Raw genomic sequence first — 25,158 nt, 5'->3', positions numbered from 1 at the left:
GTCAGTGGAGTTGTGGCTAGTGCCAAAGGATGTGACTTTAAGATGGAGGATCAGCCATGATCATACTGAACAATGGAGCAGGCTCATACAGCCGAATGGCCTACTCCTGCTTCTTGTTACCATGACAGGACAGATGTGAAGAGGTTGTTTCCTGCTGTGAGGGAGTCGAGGATCAGTGGGGATGACTTCAGAATCATAGAGATATACAGACCTTTGGTCCAATTCATCCATGCTGACCAGATATCCTAAATTAATCTAGTCCCATTTGCCAGCACTTGGCCCATATCCCTCTAAATCCTTCCTACTCACATACCCATCCAGATGCCTTTTAAATGCTGTAACTGTACCAGCCTCCACCACTTCCTCTGGAGCTCATTCCATACACGTACCACCCTCTGAGTGAAAACGTTGCCCCTTAGGTCTCTTTCCCCTCTCACCCTAAACCTGGACTCTTTAGTTCTGGACTCCCCCACTCCAGGGAAAAGACTTTGTTGATTTACTCTATCCATGCCCCTCATGTGTGTATAAGCCTCCATAAGGTCACCGCTCAGTCTCCAATTCTTCTGGGAAAATAACCCCAGCCAATTCAGCCTCTCCTGATACCTCAAACCCTTCAACCCTGACAACATCGTTATAAATCTTTTCAAATTTCAAAACATCTTTCCAATAGGAGGGAGACCAGAATTGCACACAATATTCCAAAAGTGGCCTAACCAATGTCCTGTACAGCCGCAACATGACCTCCCAACTCTTATACTCAATCCTCTGACCAATGACGGAAAGCATACCAAACCCCTTCTTCACTATCCTATCTACCTGCGACTCCAATTTCAAGGAATTATGAACCTGCACTCCAAGGTCTCTTTGTTCAGCAACACTCCCTAGGACCTTACCATTGAGTGTATAAGTCCCGCCCTGATTTTATTAGGTTAGATTCCCTACAGTGTGGAAACAGGCCCTTCGACCCACACCTACCCTCCAAAGAGTAACCCACACAGACCCATTTCCCTCTCACTAATACAACGAACACCATGGGCAATTTAGCATGGCCAATTCACCTGACTTACATATCTTTGGACTGTGGGAGGAAACCCACCCGAGCACAGGGAGAATGTGCAACCTCCACACAGACAGTCACTTGAGGCTGGAATCGAACCTGGGACCCTGGCACTGTGAGGCAGCAGTGCTAACTACTGAGCCACTTTGCCTTTCCAAAATACAACACCTCACATTTATCTAAATTAAACTCCATCTGTCACACCTTGGCCCATCTAATCAAGATCTTGTTGTACTCTGAGGTAACCCTCTTCGCTGTCCACTACACCTCCAATTTTGGTGTCATCTGCAAACTTACTAACTATACCTCCTATGTTCACATCCAAATCACTTATATAAATGATAAAAAGCAGGGGACCCAGCACTGATCCTTGTGGCACTCCACTAGTCACAGGCCTCCAGTCTGGAAAACAACCCTCCACCATCACCCTCTGTCTTCTACCTTTGAGCCAGTTCTGTATCCAAATGGTTAGTTCTCCCTGTATTCCATGAGATCTAACTTTGCTAACCAGTCTCCCATGGAGAACCTTGTTGAATGCCTTACTGACGTCCATATAGATCACATCTAGTGTTCTGCCCTCATCAATCCTCTTTGTTAATTCTTTAAAATTCTTAATCAAGTCAGTGAGACATGATTTCCCACACACAAAGCCATGCTGACTACTTCATGTGTTTAGAATACAGATGAGCAATATTTTTTATTAAATCAGAAGACAGTCACTTAAATTCTTAATTTAGGAGGTCTTTTGAAGCTGAGCAATTAAGTATGTTAAAGGCGGAGATTGATTTTTAATCAAGAAGCGAATCAAGGAGTATGGGGACAAAGCAGGGAAGTGGAGTTGAGGATTATCATTGAATGGCAGAGCAGATGTGATGGGCTGAATGGCTGAATCTTGCTGCTACATCTCATGCTCCTATTGTTATTTTTTCTGAGCAACAGTTGTCAATTTTCAACACTGCCTGCATTATGGCCTCTCTGAGAGACTTGGATAATTTTCTACCAGGTGGAGCCATTAGTGTTAGGGGTTTATCATCATGAGGATTTGTTATCATCAAAATTATTTTGTTCAGAATCCTGGATTAATTTCGAAAGGAGAGTTCCATGCAGCCCATAGGGGCTGAGGTTGAATTTTAAACTGAAAGATACAAGGATCCATTATAGGAAGCAATATTCTCAACATGTCCTTATTTAACAGGAAATATTACAGCACCTTCAGGAATGTGAGATAATAATAGAGTACTGTGCTGTCACAAATATGAACACATTTTGATTTTGCAATGGCTTTTGTTGATTTTTCCACTTTATTTCCCATTTTCCACTGAGTACCCCCATGGCAAATGGAAATTGGCTACACATGCAATTTACAAAAATATTCTTTACTTTGGCTTTTCTTGTGTGACAAATGGCTCTTAGGAGCACATTAGTTTCTAAAAGATTACCTCAATGTGGAATGGTCACTTCCTCATGTACACCACAAGCATTATCAATAGCCTTGAGGATATAAATTATTTCAGTTTTAAATTCAAAGCTTTGTTATCATTTCTGCATTGAAACTCCTTGATTTCAGCAGCAATCACATTGGGGAGTGATTTATTGGCTGGCAAGTAATTTGTGATGTTCTGAATTCATGAAATATTTGATTTGTCATCACCTCTGTGATGACATAGGAAGCTCAACTAGAACAGCACATCACTTATTGTAGAACACCAACTTGGAGCCACTACTCATGGCTACAAAGGCTAGTCCCAGCCCTGGACAAACAATCCTGTTGACCCACTGCTTCATCTGCTTTATAAAGGCTCAGGTGATGAGTTCCAGCAGGGCAGGCTACCAAGGGAACTCATTGTCATGAACTCCATAGGGGAAGTCATGAATGATTTATCATGGACCTTGTAGAGGTTATCACAACCTCCTTCCTGTTTCTTTGTAAAATTCCATCTTCCCTTGTTCCTAAGGGATATTTTGATTTTCAGCATAAGTCTGGAATATTGGAAATAATATTTCAATACCAGGTACATGTAGGAAATGTGGTTGTAGAAACCATTATGACGTTTGCCATTTGTAAATCCCTCACACAATGTTGTAGGGTGAGGTTGTCTGACCTGTGTGTGGGAATAATGATGACACAATCATTTGAGTAAATAGTGTACATGACAAACAATGATATTTCAGCCTTCCTTGATAATTATTTCAGAGAGTTTGGAATAAAATAATTAATTTTCATGTGTGTTTCCATTGAAATAGTTCCTTGAAAATGTAGTAATGAAGAGCAATCAGACAAAGAGTGCTTCATAAGCGAAAAGGAAATTGTTTTCCCCTGGAGTCAAAGTGCTAAGCAATTTATCTCATTGACATAATCCTGGAGTAATCACTATATGTTACTATGCAAGACAAACCAGAATTGTGTGCGGTTGCTAGAAATCTGAAACAAAAACAGAAATTTCTGGAGAAACTCAGCAGCTTTGTCAACATCTGTGGAGAGAAAGCAGAGTTAGCATTTCTGATCTGATGACCCTTCTTCAGAACTGGGAAAAGGTTGGTGCATATGCTGAAGGTGGGGAGCAGAGACCAGTAAACCATAAGTGGGGATGGAGCTCAGAGAGATAGATCAGGAGTTAAACAGACAAAGGAGTGGGTGAACCTCAACCTGGGAGAATGAATAGCTGCTAATGGGGACCATTAGTAGTTGACAATGGGTTGGTTGTGGTAGCAGTCCATGTGGTGATAAGACCGGGTGTGTCTGGGTTGGGGGGAAGGACATGGGACCAGGTGCTCAGGGCCTAAAATTGATTACCTTGATTTTGAGTCCTGAAGGTTGCTTGGTTCCCAAATGGTAAGTGAGATGCAGCATCTCAGTGTTAGGCCAATCAGACGATCGAGTTCATGGTTCATCTGACAATCCTCAACTGCACTCTCTTGTTTTTTCTCCATAATCCTTGATTCCCTTATTGACTGAAAAACACTTTGTATTGCAGTCTTGAATATACTTAATGATCCAGCCTCAAATGCTCTCTATGGTAAAGAACTCCACAGACTCACAACCCTCAAAGATGAAAATCCTTCTGATCCCTATCTTCATTCACTTACAGCTGTTCCTTGTGTAATTGAATACACCATTTAAGCCCTGCCTGGGTAGCAGATAGAGCAACACTTTCAGAAGCCTGTCAGCTTATTGGCTGGTGAGAAACTACTGTTAGTGAGTGATCTAACCAGCATAAAATTTTATTTTCAGTTTGTTTTTTTGTATGGGTAACCAAAATTATTCAGAGTTATGAGGTGATAAATCAGAAGGGACATGTGAAGGTGTACGTGCTGTGGTGTGTATGAAGTCATGGACATGCCCTATGTCCAGCAATGTCACTGGCTATACAAGATGGAATCCAAGAATAAGGAGACATTGTTGTGTATCTGTGAGATAGAAGTGTATTTGGGTGGTGTGTATAGGGAAGTGGTTACACTGCAGATCCAAAATGGATCGACAGAGCAGGAATGGGTGACTACCAAGCAGTCTAAAACAGACCGGCAGATAGTGTATGAGCTCACTGAGACCATTGTGCTTGCCATTGGTATTCCATTTTAGAATGCACTGGTTCCTCACGGAGCATGACCAGAAATAGGTCCATGGCATCAAGGGACATTTCAGCTGTATAAGGGGTGAGAAAGAAAATCGAAAGGTGATAGTGAAAGGGGATTCCATAGTCAGAAGTTTGATCATTATGTGACTGGGACTGCTATCCTCACAGGGAGATTTGCTCGTGCTGTTGAGGTGAGTTTAAACCAGCTTGTCAAGGGAGTGAGAACCTGAGCGATAACTCAAACTGGAATTAAGTAAAGTTAGAAACAGGAAATAGAAAAGCTGTGAGGGACAGCAGGAGACAGAAGAACCAAAGCCAACCATCAAGTACACTTCAAATGTGGAATTCGAGTCATAGACCCTTCATTAGAAACATACCCTTCATTGCTTCCACCATCATCATACTATAACAGTAGTGTGTGCATTCTTCACAGTACATGTGACAACACACTAAGACTAGTATTGCCAAAACCTTCCTCATATGTAACCACAACTGCCAAGAATTATGCAGTCATAAAATCAGGGAAAATTGTCTGAGTTCTGAGGAAGTGTCCGAAACATTAACACTGATTCCTCTCCGCAGATGCTGCTGACCTGCTGAGGTTTTCCAGCAATTTCTATTTTTGTCTCAGGGAAAACTTTCACCTGGAAGTTACTGCTAGCAACGATATGGGGAGAAAGCAGGAATGGGGTACATATTTGAATGGGGGAGCCGGCTTGAAGGGCTGAATGGCCTACTCCTGCTCCTGGTTTCAGTTTTATGGAGAGTGGAGAGGTTTAGGGCTTGAGTGAATTTCAAAGCTGTGTCTAACTGTCACCCTAGTGCAGTCACTGATGGTGGGGTACTGAAAGTCAACTGGCTATATATCATCACACCTCCTTCACTACAGGGAATACCTTGGAATTTTTATCGAACACCATCAAGTCATTTCAGTTAATGTCCACTACATCTCTGAAGGACAATTAAGAACAAGCAATAAAAGGTGATCATGCCCAGAATCCATTACATAAAAATCTGTCTAATATTTGATAATTTCAGAATGACATTGTTCAAGCAATCTATTTAATTGGAAGTTTAGTAATAGAGGTGGGGTTGGTTAGCCATCAAATACGCATTTATGGAAGGTTGTTTAACTTAAAACCTTGATAACATTTATAAGTACAAACTGTAATGTGTGAAATTTTCTGATGATCAGCTTTAGTTGATTCTCAAACATTTTACATTGAAGATATCAAGATTTTAATTAGTGTAATATTTAGTGTAAATATAGTGGCTTATCCTGAGCTAAATCATCCTGATAGTTGGCAAACCTGTCATTAATAAATATCTACTGAATAAGTTATGAATAAGGGGTCTTGTGGAACTGTAGTAGTGACCCTACCTCTAAGCCAGGGAATTCTGAGTTCAAGTGCTACCTGCAGCAGTATGCAGTAATATTTTTGAATGTGTTGATTAAAAATGTTTAAGTAATAATGATTGTGTTTAAGGAAATGAGTTTAAAGCAATAATATGTTTCACTTCAGCTTTGTTCTTGTGGGTACAATGTAATAAAATCTCCGAGGCACCTCATCAGAAAATGCTTTTTCTAATCATTTTCAGATATCCATTATTTTCCATTTATTATTTCAAAACTGTGAATGCTACCATATCATAGTTGATTGCAGCTGAGGTGTGTTGAACGGCTTAATTTGGAAACGTTCAGAAAAATACTGGTTAAAAAAATAATTACAGTAATAACAACGGAAACACCTAGAGCCATCATCTAAAGGCATTTAATGTACTCAGTTATGGATCACTTTTGCATAATGAGCCTCTACAATCTTCTGTAATTTCACTCTGCACGGGCACCATAATTGCTGTTCGAGTTTCTCCACACAGCATTAATATGAGACAGGAGAAGATTGTTTCTGGATTCCTACATTTGCTGCTTCACTTCTTTCATATTACCTCTTGTTTTATGTGAAGTTGACATCACTTTCCCTCATGTAAAAATGAAAGATTTATGTATTGAACACATGTAAGTTTGTAGATATGTTACCTTGTTGATGTGAAATGAATTGAAAATCATGCAGAAATTAGGAATTTGATACATATTTTCATTTTGAGTATCTTAACAAATCTTGTGTCTCTGCATTAATCAGGGGATTTACAAAGTACCAATTTCAGGGGAAAATCAGCAGTAATTCTGTATGACAGGAGAGTGTTTGATTGGAAAATGGGTTTTGATTAATGGAGGCATTGACATAGAAAATGCATCAGTAAATGATGATTGACAATTAACTGCCAGGTTTATTTACTATTTTAAACCCATCAGGCTGACTCTGATTGGAAAAGAAAACAAAGCACTGCAGACCAGTTCTGAAGAAGGGTAATTGGACCTGAAACATTAACCTGATTTCTCTCCACTGATGCTACCAGACCTGCTGGGCTCTTCCAGCCATTTCTGATTTTGACTCTGATTGGTTGAGGCATTGCCCTGAGAAATGAAGCAGCAAATGCTACTACTATTTTGTTTTACTTATGACTTCAGACATGGAGAATTTTCTGTCAGATTGTTACCATGACATCCAAGATCAGATCAGTGGAAGGTTAAGAAAATTCGATCTAAGCCAAATTAAAGGACTGCAGAAAATGGAATGGCAACATTAGGGCACATAAATTAAAAAAAAACATTGGAGTATCTCAAAAAGGCCTGCAATGATTTTGTGAGGCTAAAAAAGGATTGGGGAAAACACTTGAAGGAACAAAAATACCATGTGCACACAGGAAATGAGGCAGCTTCTTATTTGACCATCAGTTAAACAGGAACTGAAACAGTGATGATGTCTTGGGGAGAGATTCCTCTGTTATGTTGCAGTACCATCCTCACCATTCCAAAAGCCTCCAAGGTCATCACATCCATAGGTTGAGCAATGTTAAGACCTCATGTTGGTTGGATCATAGCAAAATGTTGGTAGCCACAAGCAGATGAGAATAACCCTGACATATGCCTCTCTAATAAGCCAGACTGTTTGAATGCAATGCACAACAATCGTTTTCAGACAAATATTCCAACACCAGCACAAACATAATGACGTTTATAGTTTTAGTGTTTTTTTTTGGCGCACTTGCACATAGTTGGTTCTTGGTTAAAAAAACAAAAGAGCTGCAGATGCTGTAAAACAGGAACAAAAACTGAAATTGATGGAAAAGCTCAACAGGTCTGGCAATATCTGTAGAGAGTTAAAGTTTTGGGTCAAATGACCCTTTCTCAGAACTCAGAAGGGTCAAAGCAAAATGTTAACCTGAAAAGTTAACTCTGATTTCTCTCTGTAGATGTTGCCAGACCTGATGAACTTTTCCATCAATTTCTGTTTTGATTTCGTGAACTTGCCACATCAGTTTCATACCATGGATTTGAAAATGGTGATAGTGCAAATGCAGTTCTTCTAAGTTATCAACAATCTCACTTCTCTGAGGTCCCAACCAGCCCACATTCCAGCTTCCCCAGGGAAGATGAAACTCCAATGGAACAAATAGTCTTCCCAAATCACAAGGAATTTGGCTTTTTCTGCTGGACCAGTCCTGAACATCTTTAGTATATGCAGAATTGTCTGACACATTTGGTTCGTGTCACTGACAGGTCTGATCAGCCAACTTCCATTGGGCAATCCTTGATACCTGTACAATTTGAGAGACACTTTCTTGATTGCTCCAGTCTGAATGTTAGTGGAAAGGTGGGGGAGGTCCCAGGCCAGCACTCTGCAGTGAGCCAAGGGCGGCAGCTTTGACAGTTTCTGCAATGCTGTTCCACTCTGCACAGCACTGTGTATCTAACCTGACAAAAATTTCCAACTACGGGGTGTAGGTTTGTTCGGTGAGCTGTAGGTTTGATATCCAGACGTTTCATTACCTGGCTAGGTAACATCATCAGTGGCGACCTCCAAGTGAAGTGAAGCTGTTGCCTCCTGCTTTCTATTTATATCTTTCTCTTGGATGGGGTTCCTGGGGTTTGTGGTGATGTCATTTCCTGTTCATTTTCTGAGGGGTTGATCGATGGTATCTAGATCTGTGTGTTTGTTTATGGCGTTGTGGTTGGAGTGTCAGGCCTTGAGGATTCTCTGGCATGTCTTTGCTTAGCCTGTCCCAGGATAGATGTGTTGTCCCAGTCGAAGTGGTGGTTTTTTTCATCCGTGTGTACGGCTACGAGGGAGAGAGGGTCGTGTCTTTTTGTGGCTAGCTGGTGTTCATGTATCCTGGTGACTAACTTTCTTCCTGTTTGTCCGACGTAGTGTTTGTGGCAGTCCTTGCATGGAATTTTGTAGATGACGTTGGTTTTGTCCATGGGTTGCACTGGGTCTTTTAAGTTTGTTAGTTTTTGTTTGAGAGTGTTGGTGGGTTTGTGTGCGACTAGGATTCCGATGGGTCTTAGTAGTCTGGCTGTCATTTCTGAAACATCATTAATGTATGGTAAGGTGGTTAGGGTTTCTGGCTGTGTTTGGTCTGCTTGTCTGTGTTTGTTCCTGAGGAATCTGCGCACTGTATTTTTTGAGTATCCGTTCTTCTTGAATATATTGTATAGGTGGTTCTCCTCTGTTTTCCGAAGTTCATCTGTGCTGCAGTGTGTGGTGGCTTGTTGGAATAGTGTTCGGATACAGCTTCGTTTGTGTGTGTTGGGATGGTTGCTGGTGTAGTTAAGTATTTGGTCAGTGTTTGTCGGTTTGCTGTATACGCAGGTTTGTAGTTCTCCGTTGGACTTTCTTTCGACTGTGATGTCCAGGAATGCGAGTTTGTTGTTGGTTTCTTTCTCCTTGGTGAACTTTATGCCTGTGAGGGTATTGTCGATGATGTTAAATGTCTCTTCGATCTTGTTTCATTTTGGGATTGCAAAGGTGTCAGCTACATAGAGGACCCAGATTCAACTTCACCTTCAACAACATAATCTATAAACAATCCAACGGCACACACATGGGATTTCCGCTATCAGGATTCATAACAGTAGCGGTAATGCAAAGATTAGAACAAACAGCCCCACCAACCATCAAACCAAAAATCTGGGTCCGCTATGTAGGTGACCCCTTTGTCATCACAAAACGAAACAAGATAAAAGAGACATTTAACATCATCGACAACACCCTCACAGGCATAAAGTTCACCAAGGAGGAAGAAACCGACAACAAACTCACATTCCTGGACATCACAGTCGAAAGAAAGTCCAACGGAGAACTACAAATCTGTGTATACAGAAAACCGACAAACACTGACCAAATACTTAACTACACCAGCAACCATCCTAACACACACAAATGAAGCTGTATCAGAACAGAATTCCAATGAACCACCACACACTACAGCACAGACAAACTTCAGAAAACAGAGGAGAACCACCTATACAACGTATTCAAGAAGAACGGATACTCAAAAAATACAGTGCACAGATTCCTCAGGAACAAACCATGACAAGCAGACCAAACACAGCCAGAAACCCTAACCATCTTACCATACATCAAAGAAGTTTCAGAAATGACAGCCAGACTACTAACACCCCTCAGAATCCTAGTAGCACACAAACCCACCAACACTCTCAAACAAAAACTAACAAACTTAAAAGACCCAGTACAACCCATGGACAAAACCAACGTCATCTACAAAATTCCAAGCAAGGACTGCCACATACACTACGTAGGACAAACAGGAAGAAAGTTGGTCACCAGGATACACGAACACCAGCTAGCCACAAAAAGACACGACCCTCTCTCCCTCGTAGCCCTACACATGGATGAAAAGCACCACCATTTCGACTGGGACAACACATCTATCCTGGGACAGGCTAAGCAAAGACATGCCAGAAAATTCCTAGAGGCCTGGCACTCCAACCACAACGCCATAAACAAACACATAGATCTAGATACCATCTATCAACCCCTCAGAAAACAAACAGGAAATGACATCACCACAAACCCCAGGAACCTCATCCAGGACAAACATATAAATAGAAAGCAGGAGACAACAGCTTTGCTTCACTTGGAGGTCGCCACTGATGATGTTACCTAGCCAGGTAATGAAACGTCTGGATATCAAACCTACAGCTCAGCGAGCAAACCTACACCCTAAACCTCAACCTGAGCTACAAACCTTCACAAACCTTGCAAAAATTTCCAATTACGCACATCAAAGCATTCACATCCAAGCAAGTGACAGACAGGTTTGGGATTGGAGTTTGCTTCCATCTGGAAGGTAATGAATTTCTGGATCAAACTGCTATAAATGTCAACATTGTTGATGGACTCCAAGCTGGATGCTGTGAACTTCAGGGAGCAACAAAAGTGGGTGTTTTTTATTCCCTCTCTCAATGAATTAATTGCAGTGAGTTTCAAACTCCCAGTTAGTTTTCACAAAACATACAGTGAATGTTGCATTAAACTAGGGAGATGAGAAAGAGAAAGAATTGTGAGGCCTGACCATCTTCAGTTACTCATCAATGACTTTCCCTCCATCATTAGATCCGAGAAGGGATGTTCACTGATGATTGCACAATGTTCCGCATCATTCCTTACTCCTCAGATTCTGAAGCATGTCCATGTTCAAATGTAGCAAAATCTGGACAATATTCAGGTTTGAGCTGATAACTGACAAGTAACATTCCTGCCACACAATGTTTTTTACTCATTCACGGGATAGGCATGTCACTGGCCAGGCTCATCATTAATCGCTGATCCCTTATTATCAAGAGGACAGTTAAGAGTCAACCACATTGCTGGCGGTCTGGAGTCACATGTAGGCCAGACCAGGTAAGGATAGCAGTTCCTTCCCAAAAAGACATAAGTGAACCTATTTTTTTTCCAACAATTGGCAATGATTTCATGTTCATCATTAGATTCATATTTACAGATTTTTATTGAATTAAAATTCCACCATCTGCAGTGGAAAAATTTGAACCCGGTTCCCCATTACCTAGTCTCTGGATTAACAGTCAGCAATACCCTGTCACTTCCACTAATGCCAGGCAATGACCATCTCCATTAGGATACAATACAGCCACCACCCCTTGACATTCAATGGTATTGCCATCACCAAACCTCCAACTATCAACATCCTGGAGGTTATCATTGACCAGAAACTCACCACATAAACACAGCGGCTACAAGAGCAGATCAGAGGCTGGGAATACTGCAGCGAGTAACTCCCCTCCTGACTCCCGAAAGCCTGTCCATTATCTACAGGGCACAAGTCAGGATTGCAATGGAATACTCCCTAGTTGCGTGGATGAGTGCGCCTCCAACAAAATAGAAGAAACTTGACACCATCCAGGATAATGCAGTCTATTTGTTTGGCTCTACATTCACAAGTGTCCACTCCCTCCACCATTACCAATGCTCAGTGGCAGCATTGTGTACTACCTACAAGGTGCACTGCAGTAATTCACCAAAGGTCTTAAGGCAGCACCTTTCAAACCCAAGACCACTATCATCCAGAAGGGTTGGCAGCAGATGCACGGAATGCCACCACCTTTAAGTTCCTCTCTGAGCCACTCACCATGTTGACTTGGAAATATATTGCCGTTCCTTCACCGTTGCTGGGTCAAAATTCCAGAATTCCCTCCCTAACATCACTATGGGTCAATTCACAGCAGGTGGATTGCAGCTGTTCAAGAAGGTAGTTCACTGCTACCTTTTCAAGGGCAACTAGGGACACACAGTAAATACTGGATTAGTGGTGCTGGAAGAGCACAGCAGTTCAGGCAGCATCCAACGAGCAGCGAAATCGACGTTTCAGGCAAAAGCCCTTCATCAGTAAATAATATGGTCTTCTAGTAATGTGGGTAAGTTTTGACTGGAAGTAGACCAGCTGAATTCTGTGGTGGTGGAGGGGATAAAGATTCTTTTGTTGGCCTTGTAAACTCTTGTTTAAATCATTCTTATTCCCCGAACGAGATTCTAACTCCATACACCCTCGAGGAACCTCCAATGGAACTTATCCTTTGATCTTTTCTGTATTAAGATTTCAGTCAAACTGAATTAACCCCATCCTCGTGCTCCGTTGGGATGGTTTGGAGTATAAAGACCGACCTGAAAACTGAAGGATGCAGGAAGGTCAAAGTGCACCACAGCCTATATTTTCTCAGCTGATGTTTGAAAATCCGCCTCCCCCCCACAAACTGAGGGAGGTCAATTTTACACTTCAGTGCAGAAGCTGAACAGGATAGAAGTGTCAGTTAGGACTACTCTGGTACCACTGAGAAATACTCAAAACTTTTCAATAAATGTCAGTTCTTACTTAAAAAATGCTCACCCCCAGATTGCTATCTCCATTTCATGTGTAATAGTTTCCATTCTCACTCACAATTTAACATCTTGAAGAGTTGAAGTGAGACAGGGACCATCATCTCAGTAACCATTCCAGAGTGAAATTAAAGTGCAACAGCAAATTATTTAGTTATTAGTGAAAGGCTGTGATGTTCAGAACTGATGCTTCCAGATGTGATTTATGCAGTTGTTACCAATCCCTTTCATCACTGCTCTTGGAAGCTTTCATCATAAACTCTGCAGTGTTCTAATTGATGAAGCTACTGACCTGTGTGCTTCTAATCTAAACAGAATAAATCATTACATATTGAAATCCCTACTTTGCTGAATCACTGAATCATGGCTGGAGTCATAGGTATAATACAAAAATTGACCTGGGAACAAAAAAGTAACAATTGATCTGGGACAGGGAGAGGTCACCCACTTTTCTTTATGGACATTCATTGGAAAATGTAAGTGGAATGTTGAGTCACGATGAATTTAGAACACGGCACCTGGAACAGTCCAGCACAGTAGAGGCCATTTGGCCCTCAATGCTGTGCTGGCCTTTTATTCTACTCTAAGATCAGGCTAACCCTACATACCCTTCATTATACTGTCTTCCATGTGCCTTTCCAAGAGTCGCTTAAATGTCCCTAACGTCTCTGACTCTACTACCACCACTAGCAGTGCATTCCATGCACCTACCACTCTCTGCGTAAAGAACCTACCTCTGGCATCTTCCTCCAAACACCTTAAAATTATCTCCACTCGTGACAGCCATTTTCACCCTGGGAAAAAGATTCTGGCGATCCATTTTATGTACGCCGCTCATCATCTTATACATGTCCATCAAGTCACCTCTCATCTTTCTTCGCTCCAATGAGAAAAGCCCTAGCTCCCTCAACCTTTCTTCACAAGAAAAGCATAGCAATGTCCAGATGAATCTTGTCTGCACACCTTCGCTTTTAATAATATCCTTCCAATAGCAGGACAAACAGTATTATACACAGTGTTCATGCTGAATCAAAAAAGAAGTGTTTACATCCGTGTCAGTTATCAAAATGTGACTTGTGTCCATGAATCTATTACATCAAGAGCCAAGAGTAAATGGGAATAGTGCAGGATCTAATTAAGATGTCAACTTGCTTATAAGATGTCAACTCACCAGTCTTTTATACTTTTCTCCAGCTTCACTCGAATGCAGATAAAGGGGATGGATCCGTCAAGTACATCCTTTCAGGGGAAGGAGCTGGTACCATATTCGTTATTGATGACAGCACGGGAGATATTCATGCAACTAAAAGTTTGGATCGTGAACAGAGGATACACTACATTCTTCATGCTCAGGCTTTGGACAGAAAGACCAACAAGCCCCTTGAACCCGAATCAGAGTTCATCATCAAGGTGCAGGATATAAATGACAATGCTCCTGCCTTTCTGGAAGGACCTTACTCTGCCTCTGTCCCAGAAATGTCTGAAGTTGGTAAGGTTGTGTTTTAACATTGGAGCTTTCTCTCTCTGCAATTTAATACGTTTTTGGATCCACTGTTTCAGTTCAATAATTCTACACATGTTGCTGTATCCTTTCATTGCAAATTAATTTAATCTAATACCACATGATGGATGTCCACCTTAATAAGACACTGCATTAATGGAAATGGATAAATGTCAGAGATCCCGATATTCCCCATTGTGATCCTTGGGAACCATGCATTTGCCCCATGGTATAGAGAGCTATTAGTGATAAATTTCAGTTCCTTTGACATAGCTGCAAAATTTGCAGAGTCAATAGGTCTGCGTCTTCAATAGGCACATGTCCAGAATCCCCATGGAAATGAAGTGAGATAACCCATTAGCCCTCTCTAAAACCAACAGCTGCCCATGTCTAATGATCCTCTGACCTCTGACAGTTGCCTTTTGCCTTGGAGCAAATTTCCATCGACCCGTACCTAATGGGGTGAGGGGAGAACAGTGTTCAGCACATTTGGATAGGCCAATCTTTATTTCTGACAACACAGCAGGCCTTTGGGTAGATATCAAAGATTGTCAGGACCAGTAACTACACAGTGGTTCCGAGGTTCCTGCTCCCTATTTCTGGTTTGTGATGCTGTTAGAAGGTAGAGATCACCTCAGCCAGCCTGACAGTCCCACCCACTCAGTTCAGGAAAGTGGTGACTTCAAACATTTTGACAGCCTTTCCTTCAGCGTCTACTTGCCAAAATCTAGGCGACAGACGAATGCAGGGTGGGGATGGCAGAAAGCTTCACAACACCACATCGATGATGTTATCAATCTCTGAAACTGCATTAACTTAGATTTGATTGGGTTCAGGTTGCACTCTGGAATATTGATGATGAACTTTATAACATTGTCAGTGACATTCATCATTGTGAAACTGTACTCGAGATAGAAACAGGTTAAAATAGATGTGTTAAAGCCTTTGAAACAGTGAACAATTAAATGCAATGAACACACATTCCTAAATGCAATGGTAAAATATCCTTGCAGAGTGTTCACTGGGCTATATTAGGTGAAAGTGAGTACTGCAGATACTGACGATCAGAGTCAAGTGTGTGGTGTTTCGGCCCTGGTGGAGGGCTTTTGCCCGAAACATCAATTCTCCTACTCCTTGGATGCTATCTGACCCGCTGTGCTTTTCCAGCACCACACTCTTTACAGAGGTATATTAGTTTGTTAATGAGATTGAGAACTTCTGAGCTTGTTCTGAATTGAAATAATCAAAAGTTTCATGTGATGTGACAGTTCCTATGTCATTAGATGCCATGAGATGGCAGGATATACTGATGATCTACACTATCATGCTGTGAGACTTGTGTTCACTCCATAACAAGACATCAATCACATTGTGCTGAAGAATTCAATGAACGTTTCTTATAACATGCATTACCGACAATCCATAGGAGTGTGGTCTCAAGCAATTTGGACCTGCTGGAGAATGCACACAAGAGGGCAGAGCTCAGTAAAATGGAGTCTGAGAGCTTTATACCATTGTGTCCTCCACACCTATCTGTCTATCCATACATGTTGTTGTGCAGTGGACAATGTACTGGAGCTGAACAGGTGCCTGGTCTCAGACCTTCCTCCATGTGCCCTGACCTGAGCCATTTCTTCTGCAGCTAGCTATAGAGCTATGATAGTCAGGTGTTCACCAGATTGTGTTCTTACATTTTCTAAGGCTAATGTTTCCATCAAGGTGTCAGTATCTGAGCTGCTGAGTGTGTAGGAGCCAGCCTTACCCTAACATTAACCCTATCACAGGTACTCTCATCCTAGAGGAGGTTCAGGCAGAATGACTAAATGAATCACTTAACACCCAGTTACACTTCCAGCATTAAACAGTTGATTGTTTTACACTGTGTGGGAGGAAATCTGTGAGCAATCCAGGTTCATCCCCACTGAGCAAAGGGAAACATACACTTTATACACATTTGCTTTTAGCCTGCCTTTGGCTGTAACAAACTAATTGGATTATTAAAAAATTACAATCACATCCAATCAGGTTAATCATGTGACTTTGTGATCAGCTTTAGGCCTTCCCATGATATTTAACAGATCTTCTCCCCACCTTATCATTTCTGCTTGGCCCTTCACAAACAATCAGATGCAACCACATCCCAGACGATAGGTTCCTGCAATAATCTCTGTGAATAGAAAGGGAACTTCTCTCTCTGCCTTAGACTGAATCCCCAATGGACTGCAGTTACATCCCTTAATGCGTATATACAGTCGGTTCTCATGTTATGCGACAGTCCCATTCTCGTTTTGTTTCACAATACAAGAAAATTGCGCAATATCCGCACCATTTAAACTAATGGGATCAGAATTGCGTCATAGCCAATACAGGTATGGAAAGTTTGTGTGCTACAAATAACGGTCTAAATTCTTCACTCGCATTAAAGTTGATTCGCGCTGAATAAACACACATTATAGCAGAGCCACTGTACATGAAACTCCATTTATAGATACATATGTATGTGATATACCATGTGGCTATAATTACTTGGGATTCTAAGCTGATGTAGATCAGTCCCTCCCTTTCTATTCCATTCTAAATAACAAACTTTAGACTAGCCTGAACGAGGCTTCTTTCAGCATTTCTCAAGGATGTTCCTCATCAAACTGACTCCATACAAACAGCATCTACACTTGCCTCTGTTTCGACAGCAATCTTTTGTGTGCATTTCACCAATACCATTGTGTGTTATTTTAACCTTGTTGCCTTGGATGTACCCTTTCTATGAAGATGGATAATTGCTCTAGCATATAGTTTAATTTCAAACATCGGACTGTGGAAGCTGCTGTTTCAGCTAAAAATCATCCTCAGTAAGTTGACATGAACTGAGAGCCACTTTCAGCCACTCTATGCGGCGTCACACTAACAGGTCAGTGAGGTGTCTTCTGGTGGCGCAGGCCCATTCTCTATTGATGTCCCAGACATCCAACTAGTAGCTACAAGACACTAAGGAGAGAAATAATGTGCCCAATGGCTTGAAGTGAACTGCAGTGGAATGAAGAGTGGTACTTATTCAGATGGTAGGAATGGCATGGATATAATTAGATTAGATTAGATTTCTTACAGTATGGAACAGGCCCTTCGGCCCAACAAGTCCACACCAATCCCCCAAAGACTAACCCACTCAGACCCATTTCCTCCTGACTAATGCACCTAACACTATGGGCAATTTAGCATGGCTAATTCACCTGACCTGCGCATCTTTGGACTGTGGGAAGAAACCAGATCACCCAGAGGAAACCCACGCAGACACAGTTGCCCGAGGCAGGAATTGAACCCGGGTTCCTGACACTGTGAGGCAGCCATGCTAATCACTGAGCCACCGTGCCGCCCATATTTTGGCATCCTTACAGGACCAGTACTGGACTTCTATGTAAGGGGCATAGTCTCTCCTCGTAGTGGGTGAGGAGCCTGATGCCAGGCACCCCTCGACACCTCCAGACCCTTTCTGCCTTGTTGTGGATTGCTTTCACTTGGAGATGGGAGAAACAGAGGGATTGAATGAGATTGAGGTGAGTGACACAGCTGCGAGTGTTGGGGCAGATACAGAAAGGGTGGAGTTGTCTGAAGGGAGTGAGTGAGCAGCGCAGAGGGCATGCAGGGTTAGTGGTGTGGGAGGTCATGGGGGGGAGGTTGTGTGAGTGTGAGGAGTTGGGAGTGAGTGAGGGAGGATGTTTAAGTAATAGTGAGAATAGTAGAGCATGGGCGTTGGTGGGAGGTGGGTGCAGTGTCAGAGACAGAGGGAGGGGGAGGTATCAGAGAGAAGATGGTGACACTCACCCTGGGGGAGTGGAGAAGGTCATTGTAGAGACACAAATAGAGTTGATGTTTAGGGTCAGATATGACTTCTTCAGAACACCTTCAGTGTATTATGGACATACATTCCCAGGTTCCTTTGATCCCACAGCCCCTTTAGAATCATACTTTTATTTATATTTTTCCTCTGCATTCCTTCTGTAAAAAATAAATCAACATTCACTGCATTAAATTGCATTTGCTGACAGTACACCATCTGACCAATCTATCTCTGTTCTTTCAAGTTCTACTCTATCCTCCTCCCAGTTTCACAATATTTCCAATATCGTCGCAGGGGCAGTGACTCCTTTAAAATGGCAAACATAACTGATCAAAGAATCTCAAAAAATACCACATAAAGGAGAACAGAAATAAAATGGGCAACACGTGGATTTTCTTATTTAATGCAGCAATCCAACATCGTCCCCTCAGGCTGGGTAGAATCTCATTGCTCTGCATTGTGCTTCAGCCTTCAACAAAGCATTTTTTATCCAACACAAGCCATACATTAGAAAGCAGAATAATTTTGGTCTCTCATATCCCCAGTAGGGTTGTTTGAGATTAATTTCTCATATTGAGTAGCACTTTTTTATGCAAACAACATTAATCCTGAGAAATACATTCCAATTGAAAAGCATGCAGCTGAAATCTAGTTGTAATTTTCAGAAATAGAAAGTATTTGGAATGTTTTTAATACTTGTAACTCAGAAGTATGCAGCTGTTTTGATATATATCTTTGCAATGTGTTGTTTGTGTTCATACATTCAAGACTGAACTCTGCATTATGTGCTAAATGGGAATGGGAATCGATTAGTGAAAATATGTCAGTGGTCTCTAAATTGAATAATTCCACATTTTTAAAAATCTAAATATTTCTAGCACAAATAGCACCGTGGGCGGCACGGTGGCACAGTGGTTAGCACTGCTGCCTCACAGCGCCAGAGATCCGGGTTCAATTCCCGCCTCAGGCGACTAACTGTGTGGAGTTTGCACGTTCTCCCCATGTCTGCGTGGGTTTCCTCCGGGTGCTCCGGTTTCCTCCCACAGTCCAAAGATGTCCATGCTAAATTGCCCGTAGTGTTAGGTAAGGGGTAGATGTAGGGGTATGGGTGGGTTGCGCTTCGTCGGGGCGGTGTGGACTTGTTGGGCCGAAGGGCCTGTTTCCACACTGTAAGTAATCTAATCTAATCTAATCTAAAAAAAAATAAAGAAATCAGGGTGCGAGTTTGTCATGAGTAGCCTGTTCCACCGTTCAGGTGAAAGTGAGGACTGCAGATGCTGGAGATTAGAATCAAGAGTGTGATGCTGGAGAAGCTCAGCAGGTCAGGCAGCATCCGATCATCAAGAAAAGCAATATAGCATCCGATCAGCAAGAAAAGCAATATTTTGGGCAAAAGCCCTTCATCAGGAATTCTGCCTGACCTGCTGTGCTTTTCCAGCACCACGCTCTTGACTCTGTTCCACCATTCATCACCACTTCTTGCCTGTCACCAGTGTGTTTAACTTCCTTCCAGATAAAAACTCTGTTTAAATCAGCCTGGAAAAATGCCAAATTTGCCAGCCATCACTGCTGTCTGATTAGTAAATCCTACATAACCTTTACCTTCTGAGAGAAGGATTTGGCACCAGTTCTCCAAGTTAAACTTTATCCCCAAGTTCTGGATTCTCCCACAAGGGAAGACATGTTCTCAACCTCTACAATGTCCAACCCCCTCAAAATACATCACTCATCATTCTTCTAAAGTCTAAAGAACTTCGGCCCAAATTGAGCAACCTATCTTAAGACAACTCTTTTATCCCAGAAACCAAACTACCTCAAATGCAGTTATGTTCGTCCTTAAATAAGTGACTGAAAGCATGCCGAATACCCCTGGTGAGGGCTCACCAATGCAACAAAACTTTTCTATTTGTGTAATCCATTCATTTTGCAATTAAGACCAACATCCATTTGCCTTCTTAATTACTTATTCTTGCTAACCTTTTGTAATTCATGTCCAAAGGGCACCAAGATTTCACTGGTATTCTGCAGTCACTCTCTACTTATATAGCAGTATATGTCTCATTCTTCCTGCTGCAGTGAGTAACCTCACATTTTCTTGCATTACATATCAAGTGCCTTTTTTTTCCTACTTACTTAACCTACCTACATGTGCAAAAACAGATTCTCCAACCCATTCAAACAACAAACTGAACCTTTACACAGCAAGTTAGGTGTGAAAAGAGAATGGATTGCTATTCTGAGGAAGGCTCACTGGAAATGAAATGTTAACCATGATTTCTCTACACAGATGCTGCCAGACCTGCTGAGCTTTTCCAGCAGTTTCTGTTTTTGTTTCTGATTTACCGCATTCACGGTAAATTCACCAGTTCTTTTGAGTTTTATGAACTGATGTAAATTGGGTTAATAGACTAAAAGGTGTGGCTGTAAATAAACAATGGGAAACATTTAAAGAAATAAATCAAACTGTTCAACTAAAGTATACTCTGTTTAAAAAGTGGTTCACTCAGGAACTAAAGATTATATGAATAGCATTAATTCATAAAGAGAGGCCTGTAATAGTCCAAAACATAATTAAAAAGTCTGTGAATTGGAAGTGTAGTAAAGAGTGACCAAAATTTTAACAAAAAGGAAAAAAGTACAATGACAGAAAATTAGCCAAAAATACAAAAATAGGAAAATGTCTTATAAGAATATAAAAAGGAAGAGAGTAGCTAAAGTTAGTGTTGGTCCCTTAGAAGCATAAATAGGAAAAGTAATTGTGGTGAATGAAATTCAGCAGAGAAATTGAGTAAATATATTGTGTTGGTCTTTATAGTGGAGGACTTAAGTTTCAGTTCAGAAATAGACAGTAATCTGGAGGCTAAAAACTTGAGAAAATAAAGGAGCTTAATATGAACAAAAGTAAAGTATTAAGGAAAGTTTAAGGTAGTGAAATTTGACGAAATTGCAGGATCTGAAAGCCCATACTATGAAGAACTGAATGAGAAAAGTACCGAAATAGTGGTTTCATCAGAATGGAAATTGGCAAGTGTTATATCAATTTTCAAGATCAGAGGGAGAGAGAAAAACAGGTCAGTTTGATAAGTCTGGTTCAATAAGAATTCCCCACCATGACTGGTGAGCAACATGAGGGTCAATGGAGTCACACAGGATTTCAGCCAACATTTCCAATTGTTATTTAGGGAGAGGTTCCTCCCTAATGTCAGCCATCATTCTGTTTGCTGTACTTTTGAAAAGTATAGGTTCAAGCTATACTGCAGGATGTCAGCACGAAAGTATAAGTGGTTGCTCCAATGCAGTACTGAAGTAGTATTGCACCAGCAAAACCCATCTAATGGCTGAGATGTTAACCGTCCTTACAGGTGGTTGTACAACGTCCTACAACATGATTTCAAAGAAGAACAAAATGTTCTCCTGATAATTAGGCCAATATCTATCCCTTAATCGACATGATAAAGAATGATAATCTGGACATTGTTCTGGTGTTGTTTGTAGTAGCTTTCTGTGGCGAGATTGTCTGTCTGTAGCATTTCCCTTTTCAGAAAAGTATCTCTGTGGTTGAGGTCATGGAAGTTGCGATGTGAATGTATTGTTTTCCTTTTTTTATTTGCATCACATCTCTCAGGATTTCGGTTTCCATCTTGCCTTTGTTGTTCAGCATAAATCATTTTAGAGCATGATGAATTCTATGGGTATAAATGTCGACACATTGTGCATATTAAAATCACAAAACAAATCAGATGCTTACTGAACCTTATCAGTCATGATAGGAACCTTTGTTGCCTGATGTGCTGAGTTTACTTTTATATTTATTTCTACTATTTCACAAATGTTTGATGCTTATTTAAAATATTTTTGTTCCGTATTTTTAGCGTGCATCTGCATTCCCTAAGCTTAGAAAAATTGTCAAATGTGAGCCGAATTCATTTACCCAAGTCCTGCAACCTCATATCTGTTAAACCTTTATGGCTGAGTAGTTGTAATCAGGCAGGAGAGAAAAGCTAATCAGCTCAAGTTAGCGACTGACTTGTTGAAAATACAGATCAATGGAGCAGATGACCATCCAGCTTCTTGCCTGTGTTTCATTGTTTGATTCATTGGATGACAGAATTGTTACAGAACAGAAGGAGGCTTATTGGTCTGTCAGGTCTGTGTTGGCTCTCTGAAGGAACAACTTAACTAGGGCCATTCTCCTTCCTTTTCCCCATAGCCTGGAGCGTTTTCCAGATACTGATGCAATTTCCTTTTAGAGGTCACAATTGATCTTGCTTCCAGGGAACTCTCAGGCAGTGTATTCGAGACCTTAATCATTCAATGTGGAAAACCAGTTTCCATAATGTCACTATTGCTGTTTTAGCCAGCTGCCTAAAAAGTTTGCCTCTGCTTCTTGACCCTTAACAGTTCTTCCTTGCCAACTCCATCTAGACTCTGCATGATTTTGTACCCAGCTGTCATATCACTGCGAATCCCTCTTCTCCAAGGAAAACAGACCTGACTTCCCCACTTTTCCCACGTCACTCAAGGTCTTCATCGCAAGAAACATTTGTGTTGTCTCTTTTTGTGCCTTGATGTCCTTCCTGATGCCCAAAACAGGATGGAATACTCCATTTGAGACTTTCACTATCTTATACAGGTTTGGATAACCTCCTGTTTTTATACTCTGTGCTCTCAATCAACATTGACAGTCATTTTCATGTTCCATGTTCACCAATTGGAGGAGTGACACCTTATCTTTCATTCTGAAGATAAGGTACACTCAGCCTTCAGGACTCAACATCAAGTTGAACAATTTCAGAGCATGAATACCTCCTTGCTTGTCCAGGTCCTGTCATGAAGTGGGCTATGTTAAACACACCAAACCCATTCTCAATGCCTCACAACTCCCATGGTCACCTGTTGAGCTTTTCGTCTTCCCTGGTTTACTATCAACAATTCTTTTGGCTGCCAATGCTTTTTTTCTCTCTCTCTCTAGACTCTCTCTATACCGAACTGCTTATTCCTTCCAAATCACACCCCCAATCATCCACATAAATGCCACCTTTCTCTAGCTTCTCGTTCTGATGAAGAGTCATTGGACTCAAAACATTAACTCTGTTTCTCTGTCCACAGATGCTGCCAGACCTGCTGAGTTTCTCCAGCACATTCCGTGTTTGTTCTTTCAGGTATTCAACATCTGCAGTTCTTTGTTTTACTCCTTTGCAAGAAGTTAGGTATCCTTTAGGATATTAAAAGTAGACATGAACGTGCATTCAAATGAGTCATTAGAACCCTCAGCTGTTAAGACTTTTACATTCTCAATCTCTGGATTTTTTGAAAAGAAAACACTATAGCTGGGGGAAAGAAATCAGTGGTGGCAATTTCACTTTTAACTGTCTGTTATCATAAGAGAGTTGTCATTATTATTGCCACATGTCTGACTCCACAACCTATTGTTATCAAAGTGGGGAGCTAGTAAGTCAAAAAGGTAATTGTCATCTCCACGACTTTGATGCTCAGTTATGAATATAAATGTATATTTTCATTTGCAGTTAGGTATTTGAATGAAATGGTTGTTTTCAGAAGGGACTGAATAACTTGAAGAAATCTACATGTGTTAAAAATATTTTTATCAATGAGAGGTTTTTTTGATAAATATTGAAGTGATCAATATAAACTTGGACTTGCATTTTGTTTAATCTCAGCATGGCTCCTGAGGTCTGCTCATTGTGTATATGGGGTGGGTTGCTATATTGAGTGTAAGACTGGTGGGTGGAGGGTCATTGGTCAGCATGAATTAACACTAAGTTGCAATAGTTGTTATAAAGAGAAATAGTGTTGGATAGAGGGATCTCACTGGACATGCAGGCTATGTCAGGTCACAGAGGTAGGTGGAGGAGATGAGGTGACATAAATTGGTATGGCTGTGACAGGAGGAACCAATTGGGCTGATGGGCGGTGATGATTGAAATCTATATTTTTGATTCCCTGTTGGATGGCACGGTAGGTCAGTGGTTTGCACTGCTGCCTCACAGCGCCAGAGACCTGGGTTCAATTCCCACCTCAGGCGACTGTCTGTGTGGAGTTTGCACATTCTCCCTGTATCTGCGTGGGTTTCCTCTGGGTGCTCCGGTTTCCTCCCACAGTCCAAAAATGTGCAGGTTAGATGAATTGGCCATGCTAAATTGCCTGTCGTGTTAGGTGAAGGCGTAAATATAGGGGAATGGGTCTGGCTCTTCAGCAGGTCAGTGTGGACTTGTTGGGCCGAAGGGCATGTTTCCACACTGTAAGTAATCTAATCTAAACTAGTTCCATCAGCCTTCTTTGTAAGGCCTCAGCCTTGACAGAAGATGAAGGACACATTACCATCAGTTACACAGTGTTAACACTGAAGCCTGAAGATTAGTCAGAATTTCCCAAAAACAGCTATTTAATGGCAAAGTCTCAGCTCGCCTAGGCCGCTGGACAGGACTGCTCCGAGTGCTATCTTAAGGAGTCGAGTGCTGGTCATAAACCAGCTGGTGGCCGCCATGTTGTGGTACCGGCTGGTCACTTTGGTCCCTCCTCCTGGCTTTGTCCCTGACATCCAGAGAACGTTGGTCGACTTCTTCTGGGACAAAAAGATGCACTGGGTCGCCGCGCAGGTTCTGAGTCTCCCTATTGAGGAGGGCGGTCAGTCGCTGGTGTGCGTCTGCACCCAGGTCGCAACGTTCCGCTTTCAGACCTTGCGGCGATACCTTTACGTCGAGCCTCCTCCTAGGTGGTGCGCCCTGGCGACTTATTTTTTCCACCAGGTGCGCAGCCTCAACTACGACACGCAGCTCCTGTTCGTCGACCGCGACGGTTTGGAGGTCGCCCTCAAGGCGCTGCCTGTCTTTTACCAGGACCTGATCACTGTCTGGAACATGGTCGAATCGCGTCGCGCCTACCCTCCGGCTGGAGTAGCGGCTGTC

At 41.7% G+C, this 25,158-nt stretch overlaps 1 protein-coding gene across 10 annotated transcripts in view; it reads left to right on the top strand.

Moving 5' to 3' along the window:
* Positions 1-25,158, top strand: part of LOC140464825 (cadherin-18) — a 742,457-nt gene that overhangs the window by 524,289 nt on the left and 193,010 nt on the right. For all 10 annotated transcript variants that reach the window (XM_072560305.1, XM_072560296.1, XM_072560294.1 and 7 more), the window contains one exon: positions 14,088-14,382. In XM_072560305.1, coding sequence (XP_072416406.1) covers positions 14,088-14,382 — 295 coding nt within the window. The remainder of the gene's footprint in view (positions 1-14,087; positions 14,383-25,158) is intronic.

The sequence above is a fragment of the Chiloscyllium punctatum genome, chromosome 41 (genome assembly GCF_047496795.1).
Source record: "Chiloscyllium punctatum isolate Juve2018m chromosome 41, sChiPun1.3, whole genome shotgun sequence".
Lineage (NCBI taxonomy): Eukaryota > Metazoa > Chordata > Chondrichthyes > Orectolobiformes > Hemiscylliidae > Chiloscyllium > Chiloscyllium punctatum.
The sequence above is the reverse complement of the archived record's forward strand: the minus strand, read 5'-3'. Positions and strand labels throughout refer to the sequence as shown.